This window comes from Malaclemys terrapin, chromosome 2, assembly GCF_027887155.1.
Source record: "Malaclemys terrapin pileata isolate rMalTer1 chromosome 2, rMalTer1.hap1, whole genome shotgun sequence".
Taxonomy (NCBI): Eukaryota; Metazoa; Chordata; order Testudines; family Emydidae; genus Malaclemys; species Malaclemys terrapin.
Genome location: NC_071506.1, coordinates 267005331 through 267029728, shown reverse-complemented (window position 1 = coordinate 267029728; position 24398 = coordinate 267005331). Strand labels below are relative to the sequence as shown.

The following is a 24398-nucleotide window of genomic DNA, read 5'->3' as shown; positions in this document are numbered from 1 at the left end:
GGATATAGGACACATGGTTCCTGAGTCCCAGTTCACTAAGCTTTCCCTGACGGGTCGCGTACCAAAGGTTGCCGATCCCTGCTCTAGGTGCTACTGTAATACAAATAATAATAATAATAGTAGCGCAGGTTGTGTATATAAACTAAAATGGAAGGGCAAGAGGGCCTTGTACTGTTGGGGTGTTTAGCCATCTTGGGCCCTCTATGGCACCCTCAGAGTCATCCGTAGCACTGCTCTGGAAAAGGCCTTCCCCAGGCCTGAGCGACCTACCTAGGCTGTCACTTTCTCTTCCCTCTGCCGCTCCAGAGCTCTGTGTCCTCAGAGAGGATGCCTAGGATTTTTTCTTTTTTTTTTTTGGCCTGATGTAAGACTCAGTGTCACCTGCGTTCAGATTAGAGTCAGAGAAGTATCTCTTGGCAGTTTACAAAAGAGAAAATGGAAAATGTCATTGTTGAATGTGGCACGTGGTATAGAGTTTATGCCAAGCTCCTCTGAGAGGCCCAAGACTCCAGTCACATGGGAAAGCTGATAAAAGCTGCCTCTGTACAGTGACTCAGCTCCTCTCTCTCCCCCTTGGCAGCAAGTCACCGCTGCACGTGCCGTCTCTTCCGGGAAGCGTGCCAGTAAATCCACTTTGAGTTCTGGGCAGCGACGACTTGCAAGGGACAGCTCACTATTTTGAAACAGTAGTGTAGGTAGGACTAAGTTAGTGGAAATTTATTCACTGCAATCAATGGGCTTTGAGTCAAGTCATTAGTGATTTGTCCCAGGCCACGCAGGGAAGCAGTTATCAGTGCTGGGACAGGGAATCAATATGAAAGCTGAGATTAGAACGCCAGAGTTCCTGGCTGCCTGTCCCATGAAACAATTTAAACGTTTTGGGAGCAACTATTACCTTTCCGTAAGGCCAAAACCACTCCAATGTCTCTATTAATGCCATGCATCGAGCAGTAATATATGTCTGGTGCTGTAATGGGAGGAGATCTCTCTTCAGAAGCACCATCAATGGTTTTGAGAAACATAAACAAAAATGCTTATATATATTTCCCATATAAAAGAAAGATGAATTCAAACTGGACCAAGTACAGAAAGGGCTACTGGTGTGATCAGAGGAATGGAGAACCTACCTTAGGTGAGGAGGCACCTGCCTTAAGGAGCTTGGCATATTTAGCCTAAAAAAATGAAGGATGAAAGGTGATAAGATTGTTCTCTATAAATACATCAAAGGGATAAACACCAGGGAGGGAGAGGAGTTATTTAAGTTAAGCACCAATGTTGGCACAAAAACAAATGGATATAAACAGACCATCAATAAGTTTAGGCTTGAAATTAGACAAAGGTTCCTAACCATCAGAGGAGTGAAGTTCTGGAACAGCCCTCCAAAGAAAGTAGTGTGTGTGTTGGGGGGAGGAGGGAAATATACTTGTTTCAAGACAGCTGGCTGAGTTTATAGTCTGGTATGAAGGGATTGCCTACAATGGCCCATGGCCCATCTATGACTGCTATTAGCAAATAGCTCCAACAGCCAGAGAAGCCTCTGAGTTACTACAGAGAATGCTTTCCCAGGTGTTGGCTGGTGGGTCTCACCCACATGCTCATGATTCGGGTTCAGGGAGGAATTTCCTCCCAGGTCAGATTGGCAGAGACCCTAGGGGTTTTTCACCTTCCTCTGCGGTGTGGGGCATGGATCAATTGCTGTTTGAACTAGCGTAAATAGTGGATTTTCAATGCTGATAAATGCAAAGTAATGTACATTGTAAAAACAATCTCAACTATACATATAAAATGGGGTCTAAATTAGCTCTTGCCATTCAAGAAAGAGAACTTGGAGTCATTGTAGATAGTTCTCTGAAAACATCTACTCAGTGTGCAGCAGCAAAAAGGGAACAGAATATTCGGAATCATTAAGAAAGGGAGAGATAAGAAGACAGAAAATATCATATTGCTTCTGTATAAATCCATGGTATGCCCACATCTTGAATACTGTGTGCAGATGTGGTCAACCCATCTCAAAAAAGATATATTGGAATTGGAAAAGGTTCAGAAAAGGGCAACAAAAATTATTAGGAACAGCTTCTGTATGACAAGAGATTAAGAAGACTGGGACTTTTCATCTTGGAAAAGAGACGACTAAGGGGGGATTTTATAGAAGTCTATAAAATCATGACTGGTGTGGAGAAAGTAAATAAGGAAGAGTTATTTACTCCTTCTCATAATACAAAAACTAGGCATCACCAAATGAAATTAATAGGCAGCCGGTTTAAAATAAACAAAAGGAAGTACTTTTTCACACAGTGCACAGTCAACCTGTGGAACTCTGCCAGAGGATGTTGTGAAGCTCACGACTATAAGAAAGTTCAAAAAAGAACTAGATAAATTCATGGCGGATAGGTCCATCAATGGTTATTAGCCAGGATGGGCAGGGATGGTGTCCCTAGCTTCTGTCTGTCAGAAGCTGGGAATGGGTGACAGGGAATGGGTCACTTATGTTCTTATTCTCTGTAACTATAAATCAAGATTTAAGGACTTCAGTAACTCAGCCAAAGTTTCTGGGCCTATTACAGGAGTAGGTGAGTGACATTCTGTGGCCTGCCATGTGAAGGTGGGCCAAGTAGAAGATCATGATTGGGTCTTCTAACCTTCACGTCTCTGAGAATGAAAGAATATGCAACAGCACTATTTATTTGCAACCCTTGCATTTTAAAAAGCCCCCCAAGTTGACTCACATCACTGAAAGAATCATCCTTACAATTCTGCCTCATGCTTCATTCCTGGTCACTTTAAGCAGACCTTGTGCACTATGTCTTATAAGGGGACTTTTTTCAGTGAGATCATCCATTTGCAAAGGAAATATGTATTTAGCCCTTTTAAAATAACATAATATTACAGGGGCATTTAAAATACATTGGGCCAGGTTCTCTCAGCCACTAGGTCCACTTTGTAGCAGCACAAAGAGGACGTAAAGAGCTAGTAGAGTGGCCAGAAATAGCTAGTGGAGAATTCCATGTGTGCGAGGAAGCTCTGCTCTGGAGCAGCTGGTGTCCTGTTGCCTCTCCCGAGCTGTATCTGAGCATAGGAGGGACGGTAGCCCCTTATAGTCTTGGTCTCTCAAAACTATATAGTATTTTCTTAAATGCAACATATTTGCACAAAGTCAGGGGGCTACTCATGTGAGTAAAGTTTCTCTTGTGTTTAAGTGCTTTGCAGGGTCAGGGTTTTACTCTGTCCACGATTCTTTTGAAAAATTACAATTACCCTGGAAAATATTCCAGGTTTGCTGTTTGCTTGCCCTTTCAGTATCTATAATGGGAGTTTTTAAAAGTGAACCAATCTACAAGGGCCGACTTGAATGATCAAATCTGGGGCCAGGTCATGACTATATGATTTATTCTGACACAAGAACAGCGTAACATAGTGCTGAGAATCACAATCTCAGCATAGCAAATGTCCTGCGGTGTGCGCAAGGCGTTATGGGTTCCGGCATACTGGGGTTGTGGAACCAGTCCAGTCCTTGCCTCTTCTTGCCTACTCGTTCAGGGTGGGACTCTACACTACTATCCATGTGCAGGTAGCAAGCACAAGCCCCTTACTCCCTTGTACTGCAGCACAAGCTGGGCCATGGCTTGGCCCTTGGGGAATAATGTGTTGTGTAAGAGCCCTTTATAATGCACATCTTCTAAAGGTGGCATGGATGGGCGCCCATGCATCTAGAAGGTGGAAACCATTTAAACAGGGGATTTGTTTTATTCTTCTCCACTTGCAATCCATGCATTAAGCTCATTGAATTCCTCCACCCCCTCCCAACTCATTTTAGTAATAGCTGTTATTCCTTTCCAAGATATGGGGGAGAAGAGCCCAGTAAAGACCTCTTGGGGGGGCTTCTGAAAGTAAAGACCATTTCATCTGTCAATCAGGCCTTGCTTTTCATTAATTCTATTTCAATGTGTTGTATATGAACAAGCTTTTGCTTTTGCCACCACAAGGAATCTCAGCGGGATGGAGAAGCTTAATCGATTGGCGATCCCGCTCACCCAGAAAGGGTGTTAATTGGCTTGAATACTTGAAACATGTGACACAGACTGACCTAATCACCAGCACTGGAGGAATCAATAAATTAGAGGAGAAATACAGGTGGGCAAAACAAGGACCCAATCCTCGAAACACTGCTGTGAGCGCTCTCATTAAAACCAATGGGACTATGTGCAAGAGGAAATGTATTCACATGAGTAAGTGTTTGCAAGATCAGGCCCTGGAGAGCTAAGAGTGGGACTAATTGGCTAGCTTTGCTTCTTATTCCTCTGTCACTTACATTTTGCATCCACAATTCTTTCATTAAATCTATGAAAATTACTTGTTTCCTTGCCCTGAAAATGCCAACCCATCTCAGCTTGCCTTGTGCACACAGTGTGACACACGCACAACAGGTGAAGAAGGGGGTTATTCAGGAAAAAGGGACTGGGTGGTGAAGGATGAGGCTAATATAGAAGCTAAGGCCTGGCACTTCTAGGCACTCATGCTGAAGTGTTTGGTACTGCCCCAAAGCTGTTACCCTCAGAAGGCAACTCAGATGTTCTACATGAAATGAGTGGTTGGTTGCAACTCAGTTCCCACTAGAGAGCTGTCCACATCCCTAACCAGCACCACAACTGGCAGCCTGGTTGCAGTTCCATCAGAGGGGACAAGGCCTAAATGGGGCTGAACTGTCTCCTGACCCCTACATGTTAGGAGCATAGCACTAGATTCATAAAGGGATTTAGGCATTGAATTCTAAAATTTAGAACCCCCAAATCCCTATTCAGTGGCTGTCTAACCCTGTAGGTGCCTAAATTCCGATAGAAATAATTATTGGACCAGGACCTTGAATCTCCCACTTGCTGGGTGAATGCCCCAATGTCTGGCCTATCACAGCCATTCTCACACTTTTACTTCCCCAGGGATTATTAAGTAGTTCAGACACCGTGGCCTCACCTCCACAGGAGAGACCAAGAGCCACTCAGCTCAGAATACGCCATTTATGGCACTTATCTGAGGTGCGGGAAAACCTGTGTTCAAATCTCTGCCCTGCAGCAGGGGGATTTGAACGAGGTGCTTTTACATCTTGGGTGTGCATGCTAATCACTGAGCCCCACTGAGGGGGGAGCTCCCCACTCAGTCTGATGGCTCTTGGAGATCCCAGTCTTAGGTGCCTAACCCTCCCCCTTCATGGTACAGGGAGCCTGAGTGCCTAACTCAGGGCTGAGGACTCTACTAGGTGGCAGGGCACCTAAAAGTTAGATTCAGTCTTGTAATGCCTAAGTCTGCTGTGTAGCACAAACTCGTAGCACTGGGAAGTTCACCCTACACTGCCTGGGCTGGGCTGGGCTGTTCTGCAGATAAAAGACAGGGCTGGCAGTCAGGCCTCTTCCCAAGCACTAAATTGATGATAAAGGAATGACCTTTCCAAGACAAAGGCCTCCTGAATCTCAAGGTTGGAAGTTCACACCCCCCCCGCCAAGCCTGAGTAAATGGGAACAAGGCACATGCTGACCAGGCAACAGGAGCCACCATCTCAACCTGTGCCTAGGGAGTGGGCAGCCCTGCTGCTGGGCAGGAATTGCACACACGAGCTCTGCACACCCCAGTATGAAGGCCTGTGGCCAGACGTTCACGGAGCCGGTGGCTGCATTCCGGCCCCTCTCTGTGTCTGCCCCAACTTACCTAGTGCCAGGACTACAAAATTCCCATACACCCACTACACAGCCTGTGCCCCAACTGCTCTGCCCCGGACAAATTCAACCAAGAGTGAGCCATAAGCTAGGAACAAAGCACTTAAACTATACATGCCCAGGGCCATTTCCAGCTTGCTATGTCACAGTCACAGTGCTATATTTACAGCTCTAACCTGGTGATCAAAGCTCCCTCTAGGCTGAAACTTTGCACACAGTGTCACAGCATAGGAGAGGATTTCCCCTCCCCCACATACACACTGGATGGGAAGATTAGAAAACACGGGGTTCAGGGGATTTTAAACTATTGACAAAGAGGCTGATTTAAATGTTTCCATGGTTTTGGATTTTGATGGGTCCCCCCCCCCGTCCCGTTTTTGGCTACAATTCCTTCCTTCTCTAATTGCAACCCTCCTTGGTTTGAAAGTGAATGGGTGTTGGTAATAAACACTACCCAGCATAGGCAGCAGGTATAATAGGCCAGGGAAGACTAAGCCTCTCCTGGCATAGCTGTGGCCGCTGGATGCTGGTTGCGGGGTTTGCATGGGGAGTTTTTGCTTGTTATGATGCCCCATGCAGGTTCCAGGTGGCTGTGGAGGTGGCATGGAGTCCAGGGAGATTACTGATGAACCCAGGAAGCTGAGTAACACATATCACCGCCTCAGCCACCCTGGAACCTGCATGGGGCATATCAAAAGCTCAGGTTCGTCAGGAAGAGACGAGCTTTTCCCATGGGATGTCTTGGGGGTCTCAGGAGGGCAGGGGAGGGGAGGTGCAGCATGGCTGGGGGGCTCCGGCCAGCCTGGGGCTCCTCCACTCGTGGCGGGAATTGGGGTTCCGGCCACGGTGGGGACACTCGGGACATCTCTGGGGGAGGGGGCTTCAGCTGCAGGGAGGGGGGCCCTCAGGCAGAAGGGGTGGGTCAGAGGAGGCTAGGCTCCCGAAGGGAGCTTCCACCTGCTGCCCACGTGCCCAGGCTAGGCACCTAGCACTTTAACACGATCAAAATATCAGTATTGTAAAATACATTAATAGTCATTTTGCTCTTAACATCGCTCCTGTCAAAGCATTTCACAAAGGCAAACTAGTTAGGCCTCAGAATACCCCCCTCAGAGCCATACAGCCCTTTTACAGATGGAGAAACAGCTTTTCAAAAGCTTGGCCTGCTGGGCACTGCCATTGGGACTTAGTGCAGGACTGGATGCTTAGGTGGGTTTCAGAACAACTTATTTAGTCATGGCCTTCTCCCAGAGTGCTCCACAGGGCTGGCTAGACTAGGGTTTGAGGGCCTGTATTAAGTCATGTTAATTGATTGCCAGTTAAGGCTCTGCCTACATGTGAAGGGTGCACTGGTTTTACTAACGGTACAATTCTAAACCATTTTTGTTAAACTGGTATGAGCGCCGGTATGGACACACACATTTCAATTTGTAGCTTATTTAGGTTCAGCTTAAGTCAGTTAGGAATTGGTTTAAGCTAAACAGACATAAGCCACTCACCCCAAAATCAATATGGCACATAGCCTTTTGCATTGGTTTAAAAACTGATTTGGTGCAATTGCCTCATTTAGGCAAGGCTTGACCTGAGTTAACAAAGGCCACTGTTAGTGCTAGCCCAGACACGCCATAAGCATTTCAGATCAGGTTGTGTCCTGGAACAAACATTTGCAGCATGTCTAAACTAACATCTACAACTGTGTGAGTTCACTTGAAATTAAAGCAGGACCACAAACTCTAGTCTAGCCATAGAGCAAGCGGGTGGCTCTGGCATCTAGGTAAGTAGCCAGCCTCTCACCCAAAGGCATTCAGAATCTCCCCAGTGCCTATCCAGGGAAGTGTCTCTGCCCTGCCCCAGGTGGGTAGCTCAGTAGTGGCACCAATTCAGTGTATTACTAAAAAAAGTACTGAGAAATATCTTAATCTTCCCTCTTGAAGCCTGGCTCCAATGCTATGAATATCCCAAGTTTTACCCTGCAAAAATCCAACCCTCTAAAAATCCCCCGAAGTTTGTGTCTGGTTTCATAAGTAGCATCTGCACAGGCACTGTGGTTGTTGTCCGAAATGCATAAATAGTTGGTGTTCAGCAAGCCCATGTTCTGTTTGTGCTCCCCTAAATTTAGGTGCTGTTATCTCTCAGATGAGCCATAGCTGGGATGGAAGAAGCAAAGAGGACTATGGATTATTAGATCCACAAGAGGATTTAGATTCAACATTGTAATGCCTAATGTTTAGGCATCCTGCCACCTAGCAGATGCCACAGCCCTGGGTTAGGTGTACAGTGCAGGGAGAGAGCTGGGCACCTAAGAACAGGACTCACAAAAGCCCACAAGCTGAGCAGGGAGCTGCCTAAGATAGCCAATAGGAAATGCTGAAGAGAGGGGTGTGGCCTAAGCCTCATGCCTCAAAGGGAGTTTGGCACCTCACTGTGGGCTGAAGGGAGGAGCCTCCCTTCATTCAGAATTCACAGCGATGAACCCTTTTCTGGAGTTAGGCACATAAGCCAGGTTAGAAGCCATGATGGTGGTGCCGTCTATCCCGGTCTGGTAGTTAGAGCACTCACCCAAGATGTAGGAGACTGTGACAGGGTCTGCTTACCCCCACACTAGCCCATACAGGGTTAAGCCCATTTATTGACAGCTGAAGTCCCGCCTCCCTGGTGAGACTGGGCATGCTCCAAATGTTCTACCAGTATAAAGGGAGGGAACCCAGCTCATTCTGGGCTGGAGGCTGCAGGGGAAAGACTGTCTGGGAAGCTCCTGTGGAGGGCCAGCCACAGCCTCTGACTGCACCAGTAATCAGAGCTGCCCTGGGCCCGCCTGCACCCCGACAATGGAGGTGACCGGCCCCTCTGATTAAAGAGAACATGACATCTCATGGGAGACCCCAATGCAGACTCTGGTAGGAAGTAACCCAGGGAGGGTGATTGAGTGGTACCTCCCACCAGGGAAACCTCAGTGTGTTTTGGTAGAACCCCCCATACTGAGTGAGTGGCAAGCCGCTATGCCACTGTTAGGGCCCTGGGTCGGGGCCTGATGGAGTTGGGTGGGCCTGGGCCCCCCTACTGGGGCTGCTGCATCCCTTAGTGGGTGCCCCAACTTCATAGACTCTGACCGCTGGGCTGCGCTGCACCATACTGAAGGGCTGCTTTATAGACTGTCACCACTAGGCTGTGCTGCCCTGATTCTAGGGGCGTGGACCGTCACATGGACCCAGGCTTAAATCCCTAGTCTACATGAGTCAGAGCAGGGACTTGAACCCTCAGCTCCAACCTCCCAGGGAATGCCTTAACCTAGGGGTTCTATGAAGGTCTGATGGGGTAGGTCAATAGCTCCTGTTGAAGCTATTCTATTTTGTACAAAATACTTAAATATTCCCTGAGCCAGAGAGAGAGAGACTGACTCTGTAGCCTGCAAGTTAAGGCACTCATCTGGGAGCCCCTGGTTCTAGTCCCTGCACCCGTTAAATGACCCCAATCGTGCCTTCGAATAAAGTGGTTTTAAAAAGGAAGCTGGGCTGAGAACCTCTTATAAATCTAGCCCTTAGAGAAGGACTAGTTTATCGAGTTGTCCTTCTTGGACACCTGCCCTCCCTCTTTTTGCATCATGTATGAAATAAGTTCATCAGCAAGAATACTGCAATTATACACCAGCAGGAGCTATGTATGAGTGAGATTGTGCGCTCTTTAGGAAGGGGAACTTTCCTTCATTTGTAACAAACCATGTACACTTGTGCTTGATGACAAAATAATAATAATTAGAAACAACAGTTGTAGATCCAGCCCTGCCATTAAAAAAAGGGGTCAAAAGCAGTTTGTTGACTATTTTATTTCTGGGGTGACTTGGGAATGCTCCCACATGCTGTCTCTCACTCTCTATTTTATTACCAGTGGCCAAATACTCTGACCAAACAAAGCAAATCTGGGAATTCTGTCTGTAACGGTCTCCTCTTACTAGCCATCTTCCCACAGTCTACTCCAGAAGAAACAGACAGCCCCTTGTCCTCCTGGACTCCAATGCAGAAAGCTAGTAGCACATAGCAGGCATTGTATCCCTGCAAGACCCCAAACTGACATGGGTATTGCCACATTGGATCAGACTCATAGTCCATCTTAGTCCAGTATTCTTTCTCCAATAGTGACCAATACTAGAGGTTTCAGAGAAAACCATGGGGTGGGATATTATACTATTGTCAGCCCCACCTTCCTCCCTTCTCCAGATCATCAGATTGGATTAAAAATAATGAGATTTTTAAAAATACACTTTTTTTATTTGCTTTCTGGTTTTTGCATTTTAAGGGTATACTGAAGTCAAACGTTAACGCTTATCTCCACGAACATATAATCTTACTTATTCACAGGACTCCAGGAGCTGAGACTTTAAGAAAAACAATGGTTGACAAAACTTATGATAAAACTGTAAATTGGGAAAACTGTATACGATAATCAGAGGAATCTCTTCTGAGCTAGAGCTGGTCAAAACTTTCTACATTTTGAATTTTCAATGACATTTTTATCAAAATTAACATTTTTGATTTAAGAAACACATGAAAAATTTCGTAAACATTTGTCAGGTGGCAATCTGACATTTTTTGACAGTTGAAATATTTTGATGAAATTTCAAAAAACAAGTAAAATTGTAAAGCCTCCAGTGAACTTCTTTTGCTTTCAAACAAAACAAACAAACATACAGCTTTATCAGAGCATATGACAGCTCAGGTATCTTGATTCCACGTCGTGCGCTCTATTAGCCTTCACAGACATATGTCCATGCATATACAGAACCAAAACAGTCACTTCTAGCCTCACATGGATTTATTGGAACACTGCAAATACCAATTCTGGCTGTATTTTAAAAAAAAACAAAACAAAACTTTGTACTTTAATAATGAAACATTCCCCTGTATCAGATTACCAGGCCTGTCATGATTCACCCACAAGCCGTTAATTTGCCTAATGAATTTATACCCCACTCTCTGGGGGCAGGAGAGCTTGTCGTTCAGAGAACGGTGCCATTATCAGCATCTCTCCTGCAGTGGCAGGAAGAGGACAGACATTCCTATGTAGTATTATTTGTACCAGCCTCACTTCTTGCTGGGCCTGCTACCTTAGCAGTGCAGAGAGATGCTCGGCCTGAGCATTGTTCCCCAGTCCACTCAACAGGCAGGGCTTCTGCTGCCCTACTTTCATTCATTTTTCAGGCCTGAGGAGACCCATACAACTGTCTAATCTGACCTCCGATCCCTCTTAGATGGGATTCTGCCCCCACACCCCAAAATATCATGGAGGTTTATAAATATTATTTATAAATAATAAAGGACCATGAGTGGAATCCTGATCATAGTGAGGTCAACAGGAATTCAGCCATTGACTTCAACGGGGCTAGGATTTCATCTCATAACTCTGTGATGCAAGCAGAATGTTTTGGGCTAAGATTCCCAGGGTCACAGCCTGTTTTTGGGTAAAATCCAACGTGACTTTAATGAATACAAGTGGCCATGAGTTTATTTCTACTTGTCCAGCAACACAGAGCTGTGTAACTCCAGGCCGGGGCAGCAGTTCAGTACTGACTTGGAACAAAAAGCCAGCTACTGAGCACCATCGCTTCCTGCAGCATTGGGTTTTCCTTGGGAGTTGCTCGTCTCAATGCTGGGAAGGCCTGAAGGTGCTGCGCTTATGAAACATGACACAGTACCAATCTTGAGCGTGCGTTCAAACGCTATTTCATGACACAAGCTATAACCTGCTTAGTTAGAAAGCCAGGTCGTGACTGCGTTGTGAATATATTCTCTTGCTGAACATGGGGTTTTTTTAAACAGGTTTTAGAAAAAAAATCTATAATTTGTAAAACATCCAAAAGCTTCATCTGCATTTTACAATCTCCACACCCAACCTTTTTATTTCTGTAGTCATGTGCTGCAGTCCCCTCAGATCTCACTGCTTCAGCAGGGGTCGCTGCATCAGGGAAACACTGCTAAAGTGGTTCTCAACCAGGGGTATATGTACCCCTGGGGCTACATAGGGGTCTTCCAAGGGATACAGGAACTCATCTAGATATTTGCCTCGTTTTACCACAGGCTACAGAAAAAGCACTAGCAAAGTCACTACAAACTAGAATTTCATACAGACAATGATTTGTTTATACTGCTCTATATACTATACACTGAAATGTAAGTTTATATATATTTTTTTTTTTCCAATTGATTTATTGTATAATTATATGGTAAAACTGAGAAAATAAGCCATTTTCAGTACTAAAATATAAATAAATATAAGGAGATATTCCTATCTCATAGAGCTATAAGGGACCCTGAAAGGTCATTAAGCCTAGCCCCCTGCCTTCACTAGCAGGACCAAGTACTGATTTTGCCCCAGATCCCTAAGTGGCCCCCTTAAGGATTGAACTCACAACCCTGGGTTTAGCAGGCCAATGCTCAAACCACTGAGCTACTAGTATACTGTGACACTTCAGTATTTTTATGTCTGATTTTGTAAGCAAGTAGTTTTAAAGTGAGCTGAAACTTGGGGTATGCAAGACAAATCAGACTCCTGAAAGGGGTACAGCAGTCTGGGAAGATTGAATGTCACTGCGATAAACAACTCCAAAAAGAGGGGGTGGTGTTTCCTCCTACCCATTACTGCCCCAGACCTGCACTTGGGGCACCAGGTGAGCTGTAAAGTTCCGGCTATGTACTTTCCCGCTCAGGGGGCTGTATACATGCTAGTTTTACTGGAGCTAGTGCACTAAAAATAGAAGCATAACCACAGCTGCAAGGGTGGCGGGAGGGTTGGCCATATGAGTCTAATGGCTCCTGAGAGCCCAGGTTTGTACAGGGCTAGCCTGCCCTGTCCCCATGGCTGCACATCTACTGGTTAGTGTGTTCACTCAATCAAAGTTAGCACGTGTTCGTGTACCCAAGCTAGAAATTACACCTTCAGCATGCGCATAGTTGTGGCCTCAGACCTTTCCCCACATGTGGTCTCTAAAGAGCTTTTTGTCAGAGAAGCTAGTTCAGCTCATTCAGTTACATTCTGCCTAGCCAACTCCTTCCCTGGCGTTTCAGTTGGATCCAGTATTGCACACTTCCAGTTGCTGATTAAACAGCTGTTGCGTTCCACATACATTGGTGGTCGCTATGGTTCCTATATATCTTACCTACTTTAAATTAACATTAGAAAAGTGCTATGAGACCCATGGATGGATGGTTCATTATAAATGCTATGCATCCTTAGCCTTTTCATTTTAACTTCCTACATGCTGGTTGTTGGTTTTCCCCAACATTATATTTACTAGTAGCAACAGAAGCACTGGGAGGAAAGTATTGGTGGGATTATATTAAGTAGTTTTACCACTCCAAAGGTTTCCTTTCTCCATTTATTCTTACTATAAATTAATTTTCATCACAGCAACAAACTCTTGAATAGTGACATTAAACACAGCCTCCAGAAAGTTATTACAGAGTTTTTAACAATCCTTGGCCACTACAATGCTGCACATTACCTTCCATCTCCTGGAACTTCTAACCTTCAGTAGTTCTTCAAATACTCCAGCTACCTCAGGCCTATTCTGATTCATACAAACGATTTTTATTAAGAGCCTTCCACTAGATTTCTGCTTCCTCCCCCACAACCTCGACATACACCCAAAAGGAAAGTCAAACAGCTTTGCTAATTAAATTGCTTTTCCTTGACTTAAAAACGTTATTATTAAATGAGCTTTAACAGCTGGCAAAAGTAAAAATCACGATGGAATTTTGATTTTAAAATTGTTCATTGACTTAAATGCTTGGATTAGAAATGGGTGTAGCACACACAGGGGCACCTTTCTTCAGACTAGGCCTTTAAAAGGCAACTGCCTCAAGGCAGCACACAGGTGAGATATATAGCTTGCTTATATTTACACCTGCAGAATCGTGTCTGGGGACAAGAGAGGGATGGGCACCAATGCTACCACAGCTGCTTTCTGTGTCAAGTTGGGCATATGCTTCCTCAGCTAAACTCAGCATGGTTTTTTTTTTATGCTGCAGCCACTGGTATGTGCTGGAGAGGGGGATATGGCTGAGCTCTCTGGCCTGAATTTCCTCCATTGTCTTACTTGATGCCAAGAGGACAAAAACGATTGACTGGCACTCCCATTTACTGAGTTAGATAAGCGTATGGGGAGGACAGTACATCTCAGAACAGCTACTTAGATGGATTGTCAAGTCACTGACTAAATGTGGGGAAGTGGATCTGCAGTAGGAATTTGAACAGGAAAAGAGATGTTAAACATAGTAACGTGGCAGCATCCAGCAGGGTGACATTATACACATATAGCTTCCAAAAAACGATCACATACTGCACACAACCTGTTGCACAAGCTGAGGTGGGGTTGACCATATCCTCTCTCTCCTGCACTCCTGTGGGCTCAGACGATGTATGGTAACATCAGTGGGTTTGCCGATGTATCCCACTTGGCAGACTTCCTGGCTTTCTCATGCAGGAATTCTTCACAGTGCCAGGATGGGGCCACATCAAGTTTCACAAGCCAGTGTTTTTGGTGACTTTGGGGGATTTTCCCTGGTTTGATGCAAATCAGTCATGTTGGAAACTTACAAAAAAGCAAATTGGGGTGGCATGGAATGGCAGAGGGGTGCACATTTACCCAAAACTTAATGGCAAAAATATTCACAAAAAATTGTCACCACTTGTGTCAGCCGAGCAGAGCAATAATGTTTCAGAACAGGACACGCATGGACAGTGAGAGGAAAATGCTGGTCAGCACTGAAGGCTCCTTTCCCCCTCTTCTCTATACCAGCACATGTTAAATACAGGCCACTGTCCCCAGGGCTGACGAGAGTCGGGGGAAGCCAGTACAAATTACCGGGGCCTGGCAGTCTGGAAGGGGGTCCAGGCCTCTGGGACACGTATCATCAGTGTTCCTGCTACAGGGACGTCACTTTGGCAGCATCCCAAGGTGTTCTTGGCTCCTAAGGGTTAAGGTATTGGGAAGTTATGCACAAAGGGAAGCAAGGGTCTGGCACAGCAAGGGTTCCAAGTTTTCTCCCTGTCCAAACCATTGTAAACCTAGATGCAGGGAGGACTCAGGAATGCAGGGATGACAGCCTAGGCACACAACCTTCTGACAGAAGTGAAAATGGGTTCTTGGTCACCTAAGAACACAGTATGGAGAGGTTAATCTTGCTGGGAGACTTGCAATGAAAGTGTGAGAGAGACAGGAATGTGCCATCATTCACATCACACGAATGCTGTTATCCCCCAACCTGGTACCTGAGCATTCAAGGGAATCAAGGTCAGATCACTGTCTGCTTCCATGAATGTGAGATCTTATTTTTAAAAGCCATGGGATCCACACATTGTGAAAAATAGAGCTAGTGCTAGCAAGATAGGGAATCAGCAATGAGAAGGGCTTATTCTGCATGGTACATCCTGGTGGTCCAAACTAAGCAGCTTATCTTACTAGTCCACTTCAGGACCATGCTTGGTTCCAGACACATGCAGCAATGAATAAGTGTACCAAACAGGTCACCTACGTTCATTTTTGAAGCCTCCAAGAAGCAACACTACAACTCCTGAATTTTCCTTCAAGGATGAATTTATATTTCTTCTCCTTTAAACAAAATCAAGACATGAGCAAAAAGCAAAGGAACCCTCTGAAAAAGGCTTATTTCCCCCCAACCACAGGCAAGAACAGTGGTTTCATTCCTGGAATCTGTGATGTCTTTAGCAGGATCCAGTAGCTGTAGGTCCAGTTTGGTCACTGCCCTACAAACTGGTCAATGTAGCCAGAGCTGCTGATTTAGCAGTGACTAGGCTGGAGCACTCTTGCTCTTCCACATGCCAGAGTGTAATTTATGCGTGTTGTGTCGGGACAAACTTTCTAACTTGGAAAACAGAGAAACGTACTGGAAAAAGCAGCGGTTTTCCTGCCTAAAGGAAATGGATGCTGCATTTAGAAATGAGGGCCTGAGGACAATGTTATTCTGTAGTTTTACATAAAGTCAAAAAGCTAAATGCCTTGCTTTTGGCCACTTTTCCTCCGGCTAGATAGTCACAGCACCTCCTCTCCCCGGCTCCACTGCCACAGGCTGTCACGCACAGTGCAGTTAGCTCAGTGCAGTTAAGTGTTACCCAACATAAATCCAAGTCTCCAGTCATGCCTTTTCTCCTGTCACCACTGTACCTCCTGCTCTGGTTCACATGTAGCTTCAGCGGCAAAGGGTCTTACTCATTTTCTTCCATGAAATAGATAGTGAGGGCTACTAAAAACCTCCTGAGCATGCTGCACAAGGCCAACAAACCTAAATCTCTTCCCCACATCAGCTTCTCTCGGGCAATGAGTGTACACAAGACCACTGTATAATAGCAGTAATGACAGTGTAGGGGTGAAAATGTGCCCCACCGTGGAAATCCATCGTGCCTATTGGGCTTGCCCAGCTGAGCTGTATGTAAAAACAGCTACCTGGACAGAGAAGCTAGAATATCAAAGGTACTGATGTGGGCCCCTTTACCATAGTATCTGAGCACTTCACAGCCTTCAATGCAGTTATTCTCACAACCCCTCTGTGAGGTAGGAGGTGCTATTGGCCCCATTTCACAGATGGGGACTGAGGCACAAAGAGACTGACTTGCCCAACGTCACATAAGCAATCCAAGGCAGAGCAGGGAATTGAAACCATTTGTCAGCCTAATGCCCTAACTCCTAGAGCATCCTTCCTCTCAATTATATCCCCGTCTCCTGAATTGCTAGTTTTATCTGCCTGTGAGGAAGATTCAGATGTCGCTGTCACAATGGATGCTTACACAATGGACCAAATTCATCTTTGGTGTAACTGAAGCCAAAAGATTCACACCTGGGATGAATTTGGCCCAAGCATGAGCTGTCCCAGTCCCATTAATGGACTGAGCATAAACATTACACCTTTCCTTGGATGAACAATTGGCATATTGGTTCAGCCTGCAGCACAAACACATCATGGCTCATCAACCCTCACCTGAAGTTTTATGACAAGTTTTAAAAATAAAGCCAGACTTTTGTATTCAACTACAAAGCTCCCTCATGTTTATTGTATACACATGACACTTCTGAGGCCGTGACTGAAAGCACTGCTACAAAACCGTGATCATCTGAATCAAAAGGAGTCACGTTTATTATCGTCTGGATCGTACAATTAGAACACACAGTGCTGTGGTACATGCCATAGTCTAACACTGGAAAACATCAGCAATGTGGTACGACAACAGAGCAGCTACGTTATGCCGGTCTGATTAGTACCTCTATGCTAGGAATGTTTTACATTACCGCTGCAATTCACACTTGATAAACATTGTTTATAGAGCCCCATCCCAAGTTCTTTTTCAATCCCCACCATAACTGGTTACACACTTCTCAAAATAGTTTATGCATCAGATCTATGGATGTCAAGAAAAGCAATGCTGATTTACACCATCTGGCCCATGTGATAAATATGTGTAACATGAAACCAATGCAAACATTTCACAGGAAATGAAGCTATATACGTGTAAGCTTCTTGCTTACCTATGAGATGTAGAATGCTCCAGTAGTCATATAGTTAAATGCACTTCAGTTTTTGTCCTCCAGCTGATGTCACTAAAGGCTTTAGAAAGCTCTATCGCAGATGAAAGAACTGCTAAATTACACCACAAGGAAAATAGCTATAATGGTACATGTATGTTGTTTCCAAGATGAAAGTCACCTTCCTGAAAAAACTGCAGATATTAAAAAACACAACTACATAAACAAGGGTAGAGAATGTAAAACAAGACCCTTCTGATGAGGAAAAATAGGCCATCAAGCCTTCCAACTTTCTGCACATTAACATTTTTATGGTTATTTTAGGGGACAAACCAAAGTATTTTGATTATTCTTCCTCAAAGGACAACCAAATACAACACACAATTTAGGGACATGAAAATTGCCATCCTGGGTCAGACCCATGCCCCATCTAGTCCCCTATTCTGTCTCTGATTATGGCCAGTACCAGAGGTTTCAGGGGAATTTACAAGACTCCTCATAATGGACAATTATGGAAAAGCTTGCCTATGGTGAAGTTATTTCCTATCCCAGGTATTTACTGGTTATCTTGGCTGTCTAGTCTATTCTGTGTCAGTCCTACCTGATGTAACAGTGGATGTTTTCATTATCCATATAAATAATTTCTGAATCCTGCTAATCTCTTGCAATATTGTGGCTATGAGTTCCACAGGTTAATTGTGTGTTGCGTAAAAAGGCATTTACTTGTAGCAGCTTTAAATTTGTTGCCTTTCAGTCTCCTATACAGGAGCAGAGAGATGCAAGAAGTGCCTAGTCTACCTTTTTCTGTACCATTCATTGTTTTGTATATATCTATTGTATGACTCCAGATTTGTCTCATCTCTACAGAAAACAGTCCTAATTTTTTTTCTCCCCCCTCACATGGGATGTCTTTCCCTGATGCTGATCAGTTTCTTTCCCTGTCTCTGGATTCTTTCCTGATCCAAACAAGGGCTGAGGTTCTCTGTCTTAATGTGCCTCCACCCAGCTCAGGATGGAGAATCTTCTGCTGGAACTGGCTGTCTTTACAAGCCATACATTCACACTAAAGTTGAGGGTGGCTCTGCTACATTTTGGGTAAATTAGATGAAGCCCTCTGGGCTCCTATCAAGATGCCACTGCAGCTCTCAGTTGGCAAAGTGCGAATGTCCCAGATATACAGAATGCAGCTCAAACAGTAACTTGCACATAGGTACAAAAAGGCACCAGACTATATTGCAATGTTCACGGTACTTCACAGACAATGCCACTTTATTCACAAGTGAGATTTTTACAGCGGTAGAACAAAATACTTTGTATAATCTTTTTGTTTGTCTTTATTATATACATATAGAGAATCTGTTATAATCCAGTGAGCACGAGAGAAACTCCTGAAGACAAAACAATGTGTGCCATCAAATACAGTACAACGAGCATGCACAAGAACATCTTCAAATAAGATCTTGCTGGTGTAATTTTATTTTATTTTTAACATGGTAAATGAAGACTAGTGGAAAAAGTGACAAGCTTTAACTGGATTAAGTATGCCACAGTTTTGTAAATTTTTGTTGTTGGTTTATTGTAAAAATAAACAAACAGTATTTTTTCTTTACATCATGGTGGGGAAATGTTTTTTCAAAGGTCCAAGGTAGTCATAACAGAAAAAACAACAATCTATAAAGTGTACTCCCATTTAAAAAGCAAAATCATAGAAACTGTACAATTTTAAAAAGTGAATTATCACAACTGCTTCCTAAGTTTCCTAAACAAATAGGCAGAAAAAAGTTAAAAGACAGCCACTGTTCTGTAACAATGCTAATCAAATATTTATTTTCTATTCTAATAAACAGATTTTTAAATTAATGTCTATTCCAGTAATTATAAAGTGGGTTGGGTTTTTTATTATTAATGTTTTACTTGATTAATAAAGCACAAACCCACAAATTACAGGTATATTGCTGTTATTGCCTCGTGGGATGTGCTGGGGTTGTTTTATGAATGCATTTTAGATAGATGTATAATCAGATTTTGGGTTTTTTAAAGCATTTTAATAACCACGGAGGGGGGGGGGAGCGGTTCTCCTTGCTGTTGGACTACATTTGCATATTGTAGTCTCTGCTAAAATTCTTTCTGAGCCAATCCAACACCAAGAACACCCACTGGATTTTGGTGGTCCTGGATCAGGCCCTTAGGATGAGATTCAGGACTGCTGGATAAAGCTCATGGGTGAAATTCTTGCCCCAATGAAGGCAATGGCAGAACTCCTATTGATTTCAGTAGTGCCAGGATTCCACCCTGTGTACTTGGGCTTTAGGTAATTGCGTATATTGCAACTGGTGGGGATGAAACCTCCCCCATAAAACCTGGGGAGTGACGGGGAGGAGGGGAGCACAGTGCTGCTACTTCATTGCTGCCTCTCCAGGCTACAGCCAGAAGTAGCAGCTACATCCCCTCTGCGCTCTTTGTGCAAGTGTTTCCAGCCATTGGCGCTACATATTCCTGGATCTAGTACATAGCAATGCCCCTCTGCTATGTACATTGGCCAAACTGGACAGTCACTACGCAAGAGGATAAATGGACAATTCAGATATCAGGAATGGCAATATACAAAAACCTGTAGAACACTTCAACCTCCCTGGCCACACAATAGCAGATGTAAAGGTAGCCATCTTACAGCAAAAAAAACTTCAGGACTAGACTCCAAAGAGAAACTGCCGAGCTCCAGTTCATTTGCAAATTTGACACCATCAGATCAGGATTAAACAAAGACTGTGAATGGCTAGCCAACTACAGAAGCAGTTTCTCCTTCCTTGGTGTTCACACCTCAACTGCTAGCAGAGCACCTCACCTTCCCTGATTGAACTAACCTCGTTATATCCATACTGATTTATACCTGCCTCTGGAAATTTCCATTACTTGCATCTGAAGAAGTGAGGTTCTTACCCACAAAAGCTTATGCTCCCAATACTTCTGTTAGTCTTAAAGGTGCCACAGGGCCCTCTGTTGCTTTTTACTGGATCTAGTGGCCTCTCTTCCAGCCCTCACTTCCCCCACATCTACATATTCAGAGCTGGCATGGAGTCCCTTCTGTGGCACACTTGGAAAACCTGGGCTCTTTACCCAGACCGCAGCCCTCTCAAAGTGATGAATAGGTGGTGCTCTCTCAGCACTGGGGTTAATTTAATCCTTTCTTCACTTCTCCAATTACGCTTTAGGTCCATGGCAATTAAAGATGCAAACACACAAACAGCATCTGTAGATTTGGTTTTTATCAATGAGATTAGCTAAGCCACTATTTAATGCACACAATGTATTCCAGCCCTCCTAAGAGTCAGATGCCAGCCCAAGTTTCAATATTGCACATCAGTTTAACAACGATCAAGCTACTCCACAAAGTACTGCAAAAAGGAGGGTTTGTGATGTCTAATCTCTTATTTGGCTTAAGACAGATGCTTTGCTGAAATAGAATCAGGAAGAGCTTTTTCTCATGTGGATTCAAAATGCACATGCAAGACCAAGGCTACTAAATGGGCTGGTGAAAGGCGACAGCAACTGAGCCAAGGGCAGGTACGTAGGCACAAAACCCACTGCAAAATCATTTAGATTAAGTTAACTGCTACAAAAGGGATAAACTTCATCTGACAAACAAATTCTTCTTTACATTCTGACATGCCAGGTTGCATCAGGTAATATTTTCATGGCTCTGTATCTCACTTGAAGATGAAATGACATGACACCACAATTTAACCCGATGGGAATAGAAACGTGAATTTTGCCGATAGGCTCTATATTTATTATTACTGTGGGAAATCGGATTCTTTCATCCAAACTTTTATGAAGATTAGTGGCCAACACCACCTACACAAGCAGGATCCCTAGATTTGCTTATTTACAGTGAATACTGCAAGTCTGGCACCTCTCTGAAGAAGAAAACCAGAAAATCTCTTGGCCTTGTAATGCTGTGCAATAGTCTTTAGATTACGGGAACATGCTTCCTGTTTATAATCACTTCCTGACCTTATGGAGAAGTACTATAGTATTTAGTCAGGATGAAACCAATTGAGTTTTAAATGGGATTCTATAGAAAATACTCTGAAAACCTATAGAATTTAATGGAAAAGATGATCATCTTTCTGTAGTTTGAACCATTCTATAGAATTTAATAGATAATTATATTCCTGCTCTAGCGGTTTCTGAATTAATAGGAATAACCCTTACATTATTAACCTGAAACATATCATGATTAAATATTTGCAGAAGAATTAGGTTGAAAGAGATTTTTGAACTTTAAACAGAAATTGTAACAGTTTGGAAAAGCATCATGAAGTGCTTTACAAACCCAAAGGAATTGAGGATTGCCACTGTCACTCAGGTTTGCTGTGGGTATGGGGAGAGTGAGCTCTGACTATATTAACGAATCACAGCGCAAGGATCTGCCCTCTGAAAAGCTACCATTCACCTTGGGTTGTCAGTCAGTAACAACACAGCATCCCTGCAGTGAGACCATTCCATTTGGCAACAGGAGGTGGGGGCCAGGATGTACCAAGTTTGAATCTTTGGTAAGTTGGTTTGGATGTAGCTACCTATATTTTCAGAAAGCCACGTCACACTGTCTCCACAATAAATCTAATTCAAACACTGGCAGATATTGTTCAAACTGATTTAATCTTCCCTGATCTGCAATTTTGTGTTAGCTAAAGTAATAAAGGAGTCCTGTTAAACCTAAATTATCAAATGAAAAAGGCAATTTTCTCATTCATACCCCATTAGTATTTTTAGTTATTGCTAGGAAAGCTCTAAAATGCTTATGCCATAAAATAAACATGTGGCTTAATATACAGTATGTGTATTTAAGAGGACGATGGCATCTGCAGTAACTGCTCTATACTGCCAGAGTAATGGGATGCACAAATTAAGCAGAAGCAGCACACACTGAGAAGACATACATAGAAAAGTAACACGTCTGGCGCTTTTTGAAATAACTCTTTAATCACCAAAAAGAAGAAATCACCAACATCCATACCTACAACACAAAATTGCAACATGTTATTTAATTCCAACAGGTGCCTGTCGCCTCTCTTTTAGCAAAACTGCAATGCTATTTTTTAAACAATTCATTGAATAGAGATTTACAAAAGACCCCACAATTAAAACCATTGATATATTTTGCAATTATGAAATCAAATTGTTAACCTGGCACAGTTAAAAGCATACAACACTTTCAAGTAATTTTGAAAAAATATAAACTTGGAAACTACAACCATGTTAGGTAACATTTTCAAAAGCATCTATGGGGCCTAAGTCCCATTTTCAAAAACGAGTTACTCTTAGGAGCCTAAGTCACTTCACTTTTGAAAATGTTACCCATAGTCCCTCATTCGAATAAATCAAAGTGTTTCTATCAGCAGTTTTAATTTCCCCCCAAAAACAAACAATGAAAAATCTGGGTGTGTTTAAGCAAAGTTACATCACTGGATCGTTTCCAGACATACTTTAGCATCACTTTGCAACAGTAGGTATAAGAATTTAGAGCACAAGAACCTTAGAAATTCTACCTACATTTCTTCATTCCATAATAATGAATTAAAATGATATGTATAATTTAGAATGGGGAAAGAACAGAAATATTGCAGAGAGATGTAACCAATGTCTGCATAGAGACAAATTCATACAATGTAGATTGAAAACTTTTGTTTCAGCCAGGAATGCCTGGAATGCGTTTACTGAAATATCCTTTCTGGTCTAAAAAGAATGGTAACCACACTGTTTTGCGGGGAGGAGGAAATAATGCCAAAATATAAAGAAGCTCCCATTCTCTCCAGTAATCCTATAAAAATCAACAATCTGCTTTCATAACAGCTCAGGCCATTCATCCAGCTGCTATATGGGGCCTATAACTCAGTTCTTGAGGTTAGAGTATCCCACTTCCTTTTCTGCTAGGCCAGTGGTACATAATAAGTGTTGTTGTGCTCTTTATACATTGGGTTCCCATTAATGTGACCGACTTGTTCTCTGCAGTTGTGACAACTGTGCAGGCCTATTTACTTATAGCTCAGATTTTCTCCCATTCATTGCACAAAGCTGAAAAGTAAACAACAGTTAAGAAAACATTCGCTTGCCAAAGCCCAGCATGAAAAGGCGCAGGCTCTTTATGCAAGAGGCCAGACCTGTGTTTACTAACACACACAGCATTGTTTCATGCTCTTGCTTGGTATTGTGTAAGAACAATCCCAGTCCTTTTCAGGCCCCCTGCTCTTCTTATTCAGCCTCTGAGAAGTTACAAAGTATAACAGAACACTGTATTTTCTGAGAATATATTGACTGCACTAATTACCCACAATACTGTATATTTGCTATTAAGAACATGAACGTGTGCTTTCAAAGTGTGAAATTCAGGGCTCTGAGGGTGTGAAAGGAATTAGATGGATTGTTCTGTCATTTAATCCGAGGCTTCAAGATATCTTTTTTAAAATTTTAAAAAACAGAAGCAGAATACACATTTTAACTGTTGAACTTTTACTGGCTATAGAAGTTTGTAAGGACCCTATTACTATGTGGTTACAATAGAAGATACACAGTTAAGGTCAGGTCACGGTTTCCAACAACATTCACAGGGACTGAGAATAAGGAAATGAGCGATGGATCCTCAGGGAACCTCAAGGAGATGGAACCGCTCATTGTGGAAGTGCCTTGAGTATTGCATTCACTTCCTCTGCAACTGCTGTCAATGCAAACTCAAACTGCTCCTGTAGAGAGAACAAATACACAGTCTGAATAATAAAACAAAACATTCCAGGAAGGAAGCCTGGTGCACTATTCAATTGTGAAGCATCCTCAAGATATTATTTAAAAATATGAATATGCAAGATGAACTGCACTTTCCAATGGAAAGGAACAAAATGTTCTGAGATTACTGGTGCAATATACCACATTTGACAGGATCTTACAACTCTCAGGCATCTTAACAGAGAAAAATGCAGATAGCAGACACCAAGAAGCACTTGTTGTTATAGCTGGATATTAGCATACAATGACATATTACAATTGCATGGTCAGAAAGGTCTGTGAGCAACTGATCACTATCCACTTCCATCTGACAGATGGAAACTGGTTAAATATCCATCACTGACGTATGGGAATAGGTGGGGCACTGGAGACAGGACTCC

At 43.3% G+C, this 24398-nt stretch overlaps 1 protein-coding gene across 1 annotated transcript in view; it reads right to left on the bottom strand.

Moving 5' to 3' along the window:
- Positions 1–23520: 23520 nt before the first annotated feature.
- Positions 23521–24398, bottom strand: part of PTPRN2 (protein tyrosine phosphatase receptor type N2) — a 970322-nt gene continuing 969444 nt past the window's right edge. Inside the window, exon 23 of the mRNA XM_054021089.1 lies at positions 23521–23978. Coding sequence (XP_053877064.1) covers positions 23907–23978 — 72 coding nt within the window. The 3' untranslated portion in view covers positions 23521–23906. The remainder of the gene's footprint in view (positions 23979–24398) is intronic.